This window comes from Mobula hypostoma, chromosome 4 (assembly GCF_963921235.1).
Source record: "Mobula hypostoma chromosome 4, sMobHyp1.1, whole genome shotgun sequence".
NCBI classification, from domain to species: Eukaryota; Metazoa; Chordata; class Chondrichthyes; order Myliobatiformes; family Myliobatidae; genus Mobula; species Mobula hypostoma.
The window spans coordinates 100763647-100776735 of NC_086100.1; the positions used below are offsets into that span (position 1 = coordinate 100763647).

A 13089-nucleotide genomic window follows, 5' to 3' on the forward strand; every position below is an offset into this window, starting at 1 on the left:
AACACAGCAGGCCAGGCAGCATCTCTAGGAAGAGGTACAGTTGACATTTCAGGCCGAGACCCTTCGTCAGGACGCTGACGAAGGGTCTCGGCCCAAAACGTCGACTGTACCTCTTCCTGGAGATGCTGCATGGCCTGCTGCGTTCACCAGCAACTTTGATGTGTGTTGCTTGAATTTCCAGCATCTGCAGAATTCCTGTTGTTTGTGTTTTCAACTCGATACGTGCTTGATCCAGCAACTCTTTGACACTATGCTCTTTCTCAGAAACCCTGGAGTCTCATCACCCTCATCTATGCCAGGTTTACTGGAAGTAATCTCATCAGAACAATTTGTTCAGAACCTGTACCTTCCAACTTATCCCTTTCAACCTATCCCTTCTTTTATTCCCAAATTTTACCCACTTGACCCTGTTTGATGATCCTCCCTAATATTATTAGGGAGAACATCACAGTAAAGTAGAGCAGCTCTCTACTCTACTCTCTACACACACAACTGCGTGGTTAAGCACAGCTCAACTACCATCTATAAATTCTCCGATGACACCACTGTTGTTGGTAGAATCTCAGATGGTGATGAGGAAGTGTATATGATTGACTGGTGGAATAGTGTCGCAATAATGGCCCTGTGTCAACAAGACCAAGGAACTGAATGGAAGGGAAAGTTGTCAGAACAGTAGATCTCAACAAGGGGTCAGCAGTGCAAAGGGTGAGCGGAGTCAAGTTCCTGGGTGTCAACGTTTCAGAGGTTCTATCCTGGGCCCAACATTTTGAAGCAATCACAAAGAAGTACATCAGTGGTTCTACATCATTAAGACTTTGAGAGGATTTGGTATGTCACCTAAGGCTCTTACAAATTTTTATAGAAGTGCAGTGGAGCGCATTCTGACTGCATCACAGCCTGATATGGAGGTTCCAATGCACAGAATCTCAAGAGGCTGCAGAGGGTATAGACTGAGTCATTTCCACCATGAACATAAGCCTCCCACTATCAAGGACATCTACAAGAGGTGTTAACTCAGGAAGGTGGCATCCATCATTAAGGACCATCAGAATCTGTGAGATCATTATGATCTTCTTAGCACGATCATCAGGAAGGTGGTACAGAAATCTGATGACACACACTCAGCAATTTAGAACAGCTTCTTCTCTCTGCCATTAGATTTCTGAGCAGTCCATGAACTCACTGATACTACTTCAATATTCCTTTGTTTTTGCATTATTTATTTATTTTTGTAATTTATGTCCATTGTCTTTGCGCTTTACTGCTGCTACAAAATAACAAATTTTACGTCACACGTCAGTGACAATAATTCTGATTCTGACCCCTCCTCTGTCATGTCTGAAACTTCTGTACCCCAGATTCTGTGATTACAATAATATCGTAATTGCATGTGCTCATTCATGCTCCAAGCTTATCTAACGTATCCTGGGGCTTCTCGCATTAAAGTAAATGCAGTTGAGCCTACCAGCATTCTGCATGTTCAGCACTGCAAATTCATAACTTTTGAAGAATACTCTTGATTTGTTTTAGATCATGGTAGATTTATTTTTTGTTGATATAGCAAACTGAAAATGTTAAGATTACCATTCAGCCTTGCATGTCTTTCCTGTTTGGATATGCTCGCAGCAAGTTGCATCTGCAGTGGTGTGGTTTATTACTACCTTAGCTTAATTACCCTGCCTGCCCTTGTGGAGAGAACTGTCCATCTTAATTGTGGACCATCATTTTCAGTGGCTACTTTTACTGTAGCTACACTTAGTGACTCTGGTTCTGAAAATTCTACAAACTCTTGGCGCCTATCAAATGAGGCTGTGGAGATGTATGAGACAGCAGATGGCTGGAATTGTCAACAATTTCTTTCCTCCCACAGTTGCTGCTTGTTGTTTGTTTTCCCACCTGACTAGTCTTCTGTTTGGGTGGGGCTGTTGTACCCTGAACACGAGGGACTCCTGGGTCCCTTCACCATCTAACAACGGATCTTTTCCACAGGGGCAGTACCTTAGTCTGAGTGGCTCAATCCAGTATATGCCCATGATTGCTTATGTGACTTATAACAATGATGAGCAATTGGACCCCCCTGTCTCTGGCAGTCCAGTAGTCCACCTCCCCTGTAAAGCAAAAATGATGCATTTTGGCTCTGCCTCAAGTGGTTGAGGATTCCTGATACATTCTTTGTTATACAACTTGTTGACTTGCCAATCTGGTTTCTTACATTTGGTTTCTGAATTAATTAGGTGGTCAAGAATCTTTGGCCGAGGATGCCCAATTAATACCACTCAACACTTACATTTCCACCTGCTTGTCACAATCCACCATATGTACTCCATTGTAACAGTTGCTTAAGTTTAAGCTTGTCCTTTGTGTTTGAAATACCATCTTCACTGGCGATTACATTCTTTGGGGTCTTTCACCTCAGTGTATTATGCTCAACTTTGTTACAGTATGACAACAGCCATTTTGAATGCTGTTCTGAGATCAGGTATCATCTGTGACTAACAGCTTTACAGACGCATGCTTCCCCACCTTTTGCGTTCCTGACTTGATTTCCTAACAGAGCCTCTTGGAGCATACGTGTCCCTAAGTAGATTACATTGCAATCACCTTTACTATTATTTCTTGTCTTGAGTAAAACAGCCTCATGTATTTAACGACCATGTCCATATTAGTCACCTTCCTATAGTTTTCTTTGAACTTGCTCTTTTAATTCCAGTGTGTGAAAGTGTTTTGCCAGAACTCTGTCCTGTAACATAGAAACATAGAAAATAGGTGCAGGAGTAGGCCATTCAGCCCTTCGAGCCTGCACCGCCATTCAGTATGATCATGGCTGATCATCCAACTCAGAACCCTGTACCAGCCTTCCCTCCATACCCCCTGATCCCTTTAGCCACAAGGGCCATATCTAACTCCCTCTTAAATATAGCCAATGAACTGGCCTCAACTGTTTCCTGCGGCAGAGAATTCCACAGATTCACCACTCTCCGTGTGAAGAACATTCCAGACATGGAAGAATCTCACAGTGTCTGATTTTAAAAGGTTCAGAAATTACAACTTCTTATTAACGTTTTTAGCCTGACTTCATATTCACCAAACAATTCCTCTTGTCTGTGCTACTGAACTTGAAACTCTCTAAAATCTCTGAAGATATCTCTTAAATAGATTTTTATGCCCATTTATGAAATTTTGTCTGTAATTCATGGCAATGGTAGACTTGCCAATATCTCTCATTTCCAGAACAAACTTAGCAACAATATTTCCTTCTCTTGGCTCTGTTCTGTAACCTCTGGTACATCACCAATATCATTCATCCCTATAAATTTTTTTCAGTAATTCTTTTTGACAATGCTCCTCTTTTGAATAATCGAGAAATATTCAAAAAGAATATTTGATAGTATTTTATTTGAGCACTTAAATTTGAAATAAGCTGTGGTCTTGGAAGTCTGTGTAAGTTAGTAACACTAGTGACAAGACATCCAAGGGCTGAGTTTTCAATACCATAGTTTACCAGAAAGCTGTAATTATTTTTTTTGTAATTTTTTAAATGAATTTCATCGTCAAACATTTCCATAAGATGTATTTTGGATACTGTACATGTATATCATATTTGTCACAAATCTCCACATAATATTTATCTGAGGTATACACTTACAGAAAGGAGAGGAAAGAAAGAACAATCAAAAGAAGAAAACTATGTACAGAGTAGGGAGTGATTTTTTTTAACAACATATTCATTGACTTGTGAGAATAAAATCAGGCCTATGAGATGTTATGTAGTTAAACCATTTTTTCCAGTATGAATAAAATTGTTCCAATTTATGATTAACAAATGTTGTTCTCCATTTTGTAAATGTCCATTGTAATTTCCAATCATACATTTAAAGTTGGGCTCTCCTGTGATAACCATTTCCTGGTAAGGGTCTTTTTACCAGCCACCAGCAGTACATACATTAAATATTTATCTCTTTTCAACCATTCTTGAGGTATATACCCAAAATATATTGTCTTACTCTCTAAGGGTATTTCACATTCAAAGATGTCTTGTAGGGCATTATGTATCCCGCTCCAATAGTCTTTGATAACAGGGCATTCCCAGAAAATATGATAATGGTTTGCATTTTGATTTCCACAATTTCTCCAGCAAACAGAGGGGTTACTATCATAATGGGATGTGAGAGGGTGTAATAAAATATCTTATCAAGTTTTTCCCCCCGAACTCCCTCCGTTTCTGTGAACCGGTACACTTCCATTGATACCTCTGTATTATTGTCCAGTGTTCCTCAGATATTATTATCCCTCCCTCCTTCTCCCATTTTGTTTTAATGTATGAAGTAGAATGTGTTTTAAGATTTGACAAACCCTTATACACGCTTGAAATGATTCTACTACCGTTGTCTGAATTATATGCTTTTCTAAATAGCTCTATCAGACATGTACTTGCCTTGGTTACATTTTCAACCGTCCTATTAACATACTATCGCATCTGTAATTACCGGTAAAAGTCTTGTTTTTCTAATAAGTGTTTCTCTTTGAGCATTTCAAAACTGAACAATAGACAATAGGTGCAGAAGTAGACCATTCGGCCCTTTGAGCCTGCACCGCCATTCTGAGATCATGGCTGATCATCTACTATCAATACCCGGTTCCTGCCTTGTCCCCATAACGCTTGATTCCCCTATCCATAAGATACCTATCTAGCTCCTCCTTGAAAGCATCCAGAGAATTGGCCTCCACTGCCTTCTGGGGCAGCGTGTTCCACACCTCCACAACTCTCTGGGAGAAGAAGTTCCTCCTCAACTCTGTCCTAAATGACCTACCCCTTATTCTTAAACCATGCCCTCTGGTACTGGACTCTCCCAGCATCTGGAACATATTTCCTGCCTCTATCTTGTCCAATCCCTCAATAATCTTATATGTCTCAATCAGATCCCCCCTCAATCTCCTTAATTCCAGCGTGTACAAGCCCAGTCTCTGAGTAAGACAGTCCGGACATCCCAGGAATTAACCTAGTGAACCTACGCTGCACCTCCTCCACAGCCAGGATATCCTTCCTTAACCCTGGAGACCAAAACTGCACACAATACTCCAGGTGTGGTCTCACCAGGGCCCTGTACAAATGCAAAAGGATTTCCTTGCTCTTGTACTCAATTCCCTTTGTAATAAAGGCCAACATTCCATTAGCCTTCTTCACTGCCTGCTGCACTTGCTCATTCATCTTCAGAGACTGATGAACAAATACTCCTAGATCTCTTTGTATTTCTCCCTTACCTAACTCTGCACCATTCAGATAATAATCTGCCTTCGTGTTCTTGCTCCCAAAGTGAATAACCTCACACTTATTCACATTAAATGCCATCTGCCAAGTTTCTGCCCACTCACCCAGCCTATCCAAGTCACCTTGAATTCTCCTAACATCCTCATCACGTCACACTGCCACCCAGCTTAGTATCATCAGCAAACTTGCTGATGTTATTCACAATGCCTTCCTCTAAATCATTGACGTAAATCGTAAACAGCTGTGGTCCCAATACCGAGCCCTGTGGCACCCCACTAGTCACCACCTGCCATTCCGAGAAACACCCATTCACTGCTACCCTTGGCTTTCTATCTGCCAGCCAGTTTTCTATCCATATCAATATCCTCCCCCCAATGCCATGAGCTCTGATTTTACCCACCAATCTCCTATGTGGTACCTTATCGAATGCCTTCTGAAAGTCAAGGTACACCACATCCACTGGATCTCCTGCGTCTATCTTCCTGGTTACATCCTCGAAAAACTCCAATAGATTAGTCAAGCATGATTTGCCCTTGGTAAATCCATGCTGGCTCGGCCCAATCCTATCACTGCTATCAAGATATGCTGCTATTTCATCTTTAATAATGGACTCTAGCATCTTCCCCACTACTGATGTTAGGCTAACAGGGCGATAGTTTTCTGTTTTCTCCCTCCCTCCTTTCTTTAAAAAGTGGGATAACATTAGCCATTCGCCAATCCTCAGGAACTGATCCTGAATCTAAGGAACATTGGAAAATGATCACCAATGCATCCGCAGTTTCCAGAGCCACCTCCTTTAGTACCCTAGGATGCAGACTATCTGGACCTGGGGACTTGTTAGCCTTCAGTCCCATCAGTCTACTCATCACCGTTTCCTTCCTAATGTCAATCTGTTTCAGTTCCTCTGTTACCCTATGTCCTTGGCCCATCCATACATCTGGGAGATAGCTTGTGTCTTCCCTAGTGAAGACAGATGCAAAGTACTTATTAAATTCGTCTGCCATTTCTCTGTTTCCCATAACAATTTCTCCCAATTCATTCTTCAAGGGCCCAACATTGTTCTTAACTATCTTCCTTCTCTTCACATACCTAAAAAAAACTTTTGCTATCCTCCTTTATATTCCTAGCTAGCTTGCGTTCATACCTCATTTTTTCTCCCCGTATTGCCTTTTTAGTTAAGTTCTGTTGCTCCTTAAAAATTTCCCAATCATCTGTCTTCCCACTCATCTTAGCTCTGTTATACTTCTTTTTTAATGCTATGCTATCTCTGACTTCCTTTGTCATCCACTGTGGCCACTTTCCCCCCTTTGAATCCTTCCTTCTCTGGGGGATGAACTAATTTTGCACTTTGTGCATTATTCCCAAGAATACCTGCCATTGCTGTTCCACTGTCTTTTCTGCTAGGATATCCGACCAGTCAACTTTGGCCAGCTCCTTCCTCATGGCTCCATAGTCTCCTTTGTTCAACTGCAATACTGACACTTCTGATCTGCCCTTATCCCTCTCAACTTGCAGGTAAAAACTTATCATATTATGGTCACTACCTCCTAATGGCTCCTTTACTTCAAGATCACTTATCAAATCCTGTTCATTGCACAGTGTTCTTTCTTACATTATATTGAAAATAGGTGTTATTCCTTTAGCTGTCCAGTCCTTAAATCTAGCATCCAGTTTATTTGGCGTAAAATCCGAGTCATATGCACACCATTTAAGAGTTGCAATGTCTCTCTCTAGTTTATATTCTTTTATAATAGTTTTCCATATTTTAAGAGTCCATTTCACCCACGGGTTGTCAATATTATTTATGTAACTTTGTAGGTTGTTATCAGCCGAAATTGCCTGTATGGGGTTGGAAAGTATCCTTTCCTTAATGTTTTTCCATTGAGTGTCATATGATGGGTTGCACCAGCTTATCACAGCTCTCAACTGTGCTGCAAAATAGTAATCTCTAAGAGAGGTAGGCCCCATTCCCTGCCCCCCCCCTTTTTCTTGGCTAATTGCGAAGTTTTGAGACGAACCCTAGGCCTTTTACCTTGATAGCATCTTGTTCCATTCATTGAATTGATTTTGGTTAATCTGTATTGGTAGGGTCTGAAAGAGATATAGTAGTCTGGGCAGTATATTCATTTTAATAGATTCAATCCTTGAACAGAGACCAAGAAAAAGAATTAGGTTCCATCTTGTTATATTGTCCTTAATTTTTTTATATATGGGCTGATAATTGCATTCTGATAATTTTGCCAAATCTTTTGATGGACTCTGTTTGCCATGCCCAAGGATATCTATTTTCAATTTCTCTTGGTGTGTTATAGTTATATGAAAGTAGTTGGGTTTTATCGATGTTGATCTTGTATCCTAATAATTGGCCATATTGTTCAAAGGATTGCATCAGTTTAGGTAAAGAGTATGTTGGTTGCCCTAGATAGATCAAAATGTCATCCGCGTAACAGGCCAATTTATGCTCTGTCCCTTTAATAGTAATTCCCTTGATATCTTCATTTTGTCTGATGTATTGAGCTAATGGTTCCAGATATAACGCGAAGAGTAGCGGTGTCCATGCACAACCCTGTCTCGTGCCCCTTTCTAGGGTAAAACTATTAGATAAATATCCATTGATTTTAATCCTGGCAGTAGGATTGTCTTATAGTGCCTGTATAGTTTTAATAATTGTGTCATGTAGACCAAATCTATGTAAAACTCTGTAACAAAACTTCCAATTAACCGAATCAAATGCCTTTTCAGCGTCCACGCTTATCACTATTGCTTCAATTTCATTTTTTAAAAATTATCCATAATGTGAAATGTCCTTTGTATATTGTCTTGTGTTTGGCATTGTTGTATAAAACCTGTCTGATCATTATGCATTAGTGTGGGTAGAAACACTTCTAATCGTTTGGCCATGATGGAGGTAAATATTCTATAATCCACATTAAGGACAGATATTGGTCTAAATGACCCACATTCCATTTTATCCTTGCCTTCTTTCGGTATAGCTGAGATTATCGCCTCCTTCCAGCTGGGTGGCATTTGTGCCTTTCTTAGAGCCCAGTTCAGTGTGGGTGTAAGACAGGAATTAACTCACATCTAAACTCTTTATACCACTCTGCCGTATATCCATCTGATCCTGGTGACTTGCTTAATTGAAGCCTACTAATTGCAGTTTTTAGTTCAGCTTCAGTTATGTCTGCAGTCATGGTCTATTTTGTTTTTTGCTTAAAGTGGGTAACTCTAAATAATTCAGGTGGGTGCCAGTTTGGGTTATGCTTCCCCCTGGAACTTTGGAATATAGAGTTGGTAAAACGTTTCAAAAGCTTCTTGAATTTCACTTAGCTTATTTTTTTATCACTTTTGTTCTTGGATCCCTAATTCCATGAGTTGTATTTTCTGCTATCTTATTTTTTCAGTTTCCATGCCAGTATTTTCATAGATTTAGATCCACTTTCATAGTGTCTCCATTTCAGAAACATTAAATTTTTTCTAATTTCTTGTGTAGCCAAACTATTAATTTCATTCCTAATTTTTAAATTTCCTCTAGTGTATTCTGTGCCAAACTCAATTTGTGTTTTATTTCTGGTTCCTTCAGTTTATTTTGTAATTCCTCTAATGTTTTATTCCTTTTTTTTTCTTATATGAAGATATCGCTATAATTTTCCCTTTAAGACAACCCATAGAATGGGAGGTGAAACCTCTCCATTATCATTGAATTCTAAGTAAAGGCCAATTTCCTTTTTAATTTGTTCCTTAAAATAGGGATCATAGAGTAGACTTGAATTTAGTTTCCAAATAGTATTCTTTGGTTGTAGGTCAAAATCAACAGATAAATATATAGGTGCATGGTCACTTACATCTATTGTCCCAATTCCACAGGTGATTATTTTGTCTCCATCTTTTCCAAATGTTATGATATAGTCTATTCTTGTATATACAGAATGGGGGGCGGGAGTGGGCAGAATAATGAGTGTAATCCCTTCTGTCGGGGAAAAGGTCCCTCCATATATCAATTAGACCAACATCCTCAAAAAGAGTGTTAACTTTCTTATGTAAGGACCTTGTTTCATAAGTTTTTCTATTGGAAGAGTCTAACTTTGGTTGTAATTGTAAATTTAAGTCTCCCCCACATATCAAGAGTCCTTCTGTTTCCATTACCATAATATTTGTAATTTTCTGGAAGAAACTAATATCACTTCCGGGGGGGGGGGGGGTGCGTATATATTCAATAAAGTAACTGGATTTCCATCTATATTCCCTCCTACCAGAATATATCTGTCCTCCTTATCTCCCATTTCGAATACTTTTTCAAAATTTAGCTTGCTTGAGATGAGAATAGCAACTCCTCTTCTCTGTCCTGATTTATATAAGGAGAAAAACAAATTAGTGAAGCCCATTCTCTTTAATTTTCCATGCTCATTATCACTTAAGTAAGTTTCCTGTAAATATACTACATGAGCTTGTTCTTTTTTCATTTTTGGTAGAATTTTACTGTGCTTGACTGGATTCAACAACCCATTGACATTAAAAGAAATGAATTTTACTTTGTCCTTAGCCATGTGTATTTATCTGTTAGTATATCATTGAAATTTGTAGAATATAACTTAATCGATCTACTTCATGAACAAATAAGAGCCAAGAAACGTGAATAATAAAAAAAAGGTAACGATGGTGTGATTCCAAGGCTGGGGTCTCTAGATGACCCTGGGTTGAGCTAGAGGAAACGTCTAGCTATGGGGGATAGCCCCTCCTACCTGTGAGTTGAGGGCCCCCACTGCAGTTATCTATGGAAGTAAGTTAAAAAAAAATCTCTGTCCATTACACAGAAATGATTTCCCTGTGTATTCCTCCCATGTATATATTCTCATTTAGGTGGGGAGAAAGGAGTGAATGAATGAAATTTTAAACATTGAGTAATATAAAATCCACAATATAATATGTATTTCTGGAGATAGGTATATTACCGTCTGTTTTTGCTTCTGTTTAGTTTATCAGCAGTTTTAAAGTTAGCCAAACCTTATGGCTCTTCTGGGGGAGGTGAGGGCTGGCCTCAGAGAACTCACAGTCTCTTCCTAATATCCTTCTCTCGTCCTGCTCCCGTCCCCTGCTTTCTCAGGTCTCTTAACTGTTTCCCAAGCAGATCGGGATAACTGCTCAACCAGACTTTCCCTTGGTTTGACCATGCTAGTGGGCAGTCCTCTGTTCTTCATGTCTGTAGTTGCCTCTTCCACTGTCTGATATAGTTGTATCCCTTCTTGGTAAAATACTCTCAGTTTAGCAGGGTACAGGGTTTGGAATTTAATCTTTTCTTGCTTTAATATTCGTTTCTCTTCAGAATATTCCTTCCATTTCTGTAGGACCGCCGGGGGGTAATCATGATCAAAGTATATTAACTTCCTGTTCCAAAAAAGCCTTCTTCTTACCCCAGGCCCTTCATAGAATCTCCGCCTTACTCTTGAATCGAAGGAATCTAAGTACTATTGAGCGTGGCTTACTTTCTCTGCCTCCGGGAGGCCTCGGGACAAGCTAACGATGCGCCCTCTCAATGTCAGTCTCCATAGTCGTGGGTATCTCCAGCGCTTCCCACAGCAGCTTTTCTATAAAGTCTATCATTGACAATCCCTCTGCTCCTTCGGGAACATTATAAATCCTGATATTTTTCCGTCGCAGTCTTCCCTCCTGGTCAAGCAATTTACTTTCCTGTTGATTTAATATTTTTATTGTTTTACTTAGTATCTGTTCCACGTTTTGCACGTGATCTTCCACCTTCTCAATTCGAGTCTCTGCCACCGCTATTTTCTGATTGACGTTGGCCAGCTCTGACTTTATATCATTTAGTTGCTGTTTTATATCTTTTTGGACTTCCCTGACCTCTTCCAGAATCTTCATCATATTGCTGCTTCACCTGCACGAGGCGCAGCATCCGCTTCACTGCCACGTGCACGTGTATGAGAGCCGCGCGCTGCACCTCTCTTCCATTGGCTCCGCAGTGGGGCTTTTTTTATCTCCATTCTTTTTCCCCATTCTTGCCCCCCCTTATCAATTCAGATATTTTCGGAAGATCTTATATTGGATGGATTAACGGGGCAAAATATGCGTTTTTCCAGAGGAGCTATTGATTTAAGCTGCTACTCTGAACAATGGCGTCACCGGAACCTCCAGATAGCTGTAATTATTAACTGATAAAATCCCCTCCTTGTAGAGAATACTTAGTTATGATTTAGTGAACTGTTAAATTGTCTTGCTTTAGTGAATTAAAATGCCTTTGTTAGAGTGTTTGCAGTAATAATGAAAAAGTAATAGCTAATTTTGTACTTGGAGACTTTAGTTAGGAGATTACTGTTTTTAATAAATACTTCAGAGAAACCTGATGAAACCCTTTAGCTCAAACTAATTGTGTATTATATCTATTAACTTACAGAACCTTATTTCAGAATTCTTCAGGCCAGAGTCGTGACGTCTTCCATTTGGACATTAAAAATGTTGGCGGCATTGGCCAAATTCTAGATTTTATGTACACCTCGCGCCTTGATCTTAGCCATGAAAATGTCCAGGCAGTATTAGACATTGCTCAGTGTTTGCAGGTTCCAAATGTGCTTAGCCTGTGTTATACTTTCCTGAAGGCTTCAGCTAGTGTCATCAGTAGTACCAGCAATTTGTCAGGAGCTGGGGTCATTTCACTACATGGGTCCCTGACAACTGACACCGAGGATATGCTAGAGAACAATGATGCAACAGAGATAAACCGTGACTGTTCATTTGGAATACAGAACCACATTCATAAAGCACAGGAATTGGGTCTTTTATTTAGACCTCTCCCAGATATTTCCCAGGCTGAAATATCAGCCACTTTACAGAACCAAACTCCTGGACCTCCAGAGAGGAATTCCTCAGTTTATCCCGTGAGGCAAAATGCTCAACAGGCTACTAAATTATACAGCTGTTATGGTAAAGAAATGTTTAATCAAAAGCTGCCACATTTTTTCAATAACAGCCAAGGGGAACCAGGAAGGGAAGATCTTGATGATGGATTAGGAGCAGCAGTAACTGCTGAGGATGTGTCTTCCCTTGATCATTCTCAATGCACTAATGGCAGTCAGGAGTCCTCTTCATCAGGCATGACTGTACACACAGAAGAAAGATGGCCCTTTAGTCAGAGCACAGGGAACATCGAGCCTCAACCCATTAGGCAGTTGCATCTCTTGAAAAAGACAATCCCTCTGAAGAAGTATGAGTATTTGAGGTCCCAGAAACAGCTTGAGTCAACCTCCGTACAACCTAAATTGAATGAAGCAATTGAAATGGAGAAAATTAATGAACATGCTGCACAACAGCTGCCTAAAGAGAATCAGCGTCAAGGCAGTGATCCCGGGGAAAAAGACCAGGAGCATGAAAAACAAGCTGTCTCGCCTTTGGCTGGGAATGATCTGCTGCATGGTGGCCAGACAGCTGCTGGAGATACTGTGGAGGTTCTTGACCATTCAAATAACTCAAATGTTCAGTCGCAGAAACAATATTGTTGTGAACTATGTGGCAAAACCTTTAAGCACCCAAGCAATCTCGAGTTACACAGACGTTCTCATACAGGTATAGTAAATGTTAAAAGCACATCTTTAAATTTATATTTTTTAAATCTTATTTTCATTACTATACATTCTAATAGTCTTGTGCAATTTATCAGAATTAATTAGAAACCGATATCAGATTTCTGAAGAGTCCATGAACAGGACCTCATTATAATTAATTGTAATTTTTCTGACTTTGCACTATACTTCTGCAGAACAATTTTCACGTCATATAAGACAGTGGTAATAAATCTGTTTCTAATTCTG

General features: G+C 39.8%; 1 protein-coding gene across 5 annotated transcripts in view; it reads left to right on the top strand.

Moving 5' to 3' along the window:
* Positions 1-13089, top strand: part of zbtb49 (zinc finger and BTB domain containing 49) — a 34783-nt gene that overhangs the window by 4798 nt on the left and 16896 nt on the right. For all 5 annotated transcript variants that reach the window (XM_063046301.1, XM_063046300.1, XM_063046302.1 and 2 more), the window contains one exon: positions 11679-12844. In XM_063046301.1, coding sequence (XP_062902371.1) covers positions 11679-12844 — 1166 coding nt within the window. The remainder of the gene's footprint in view (positions 1-11678; positions 12845-13089) is intronic.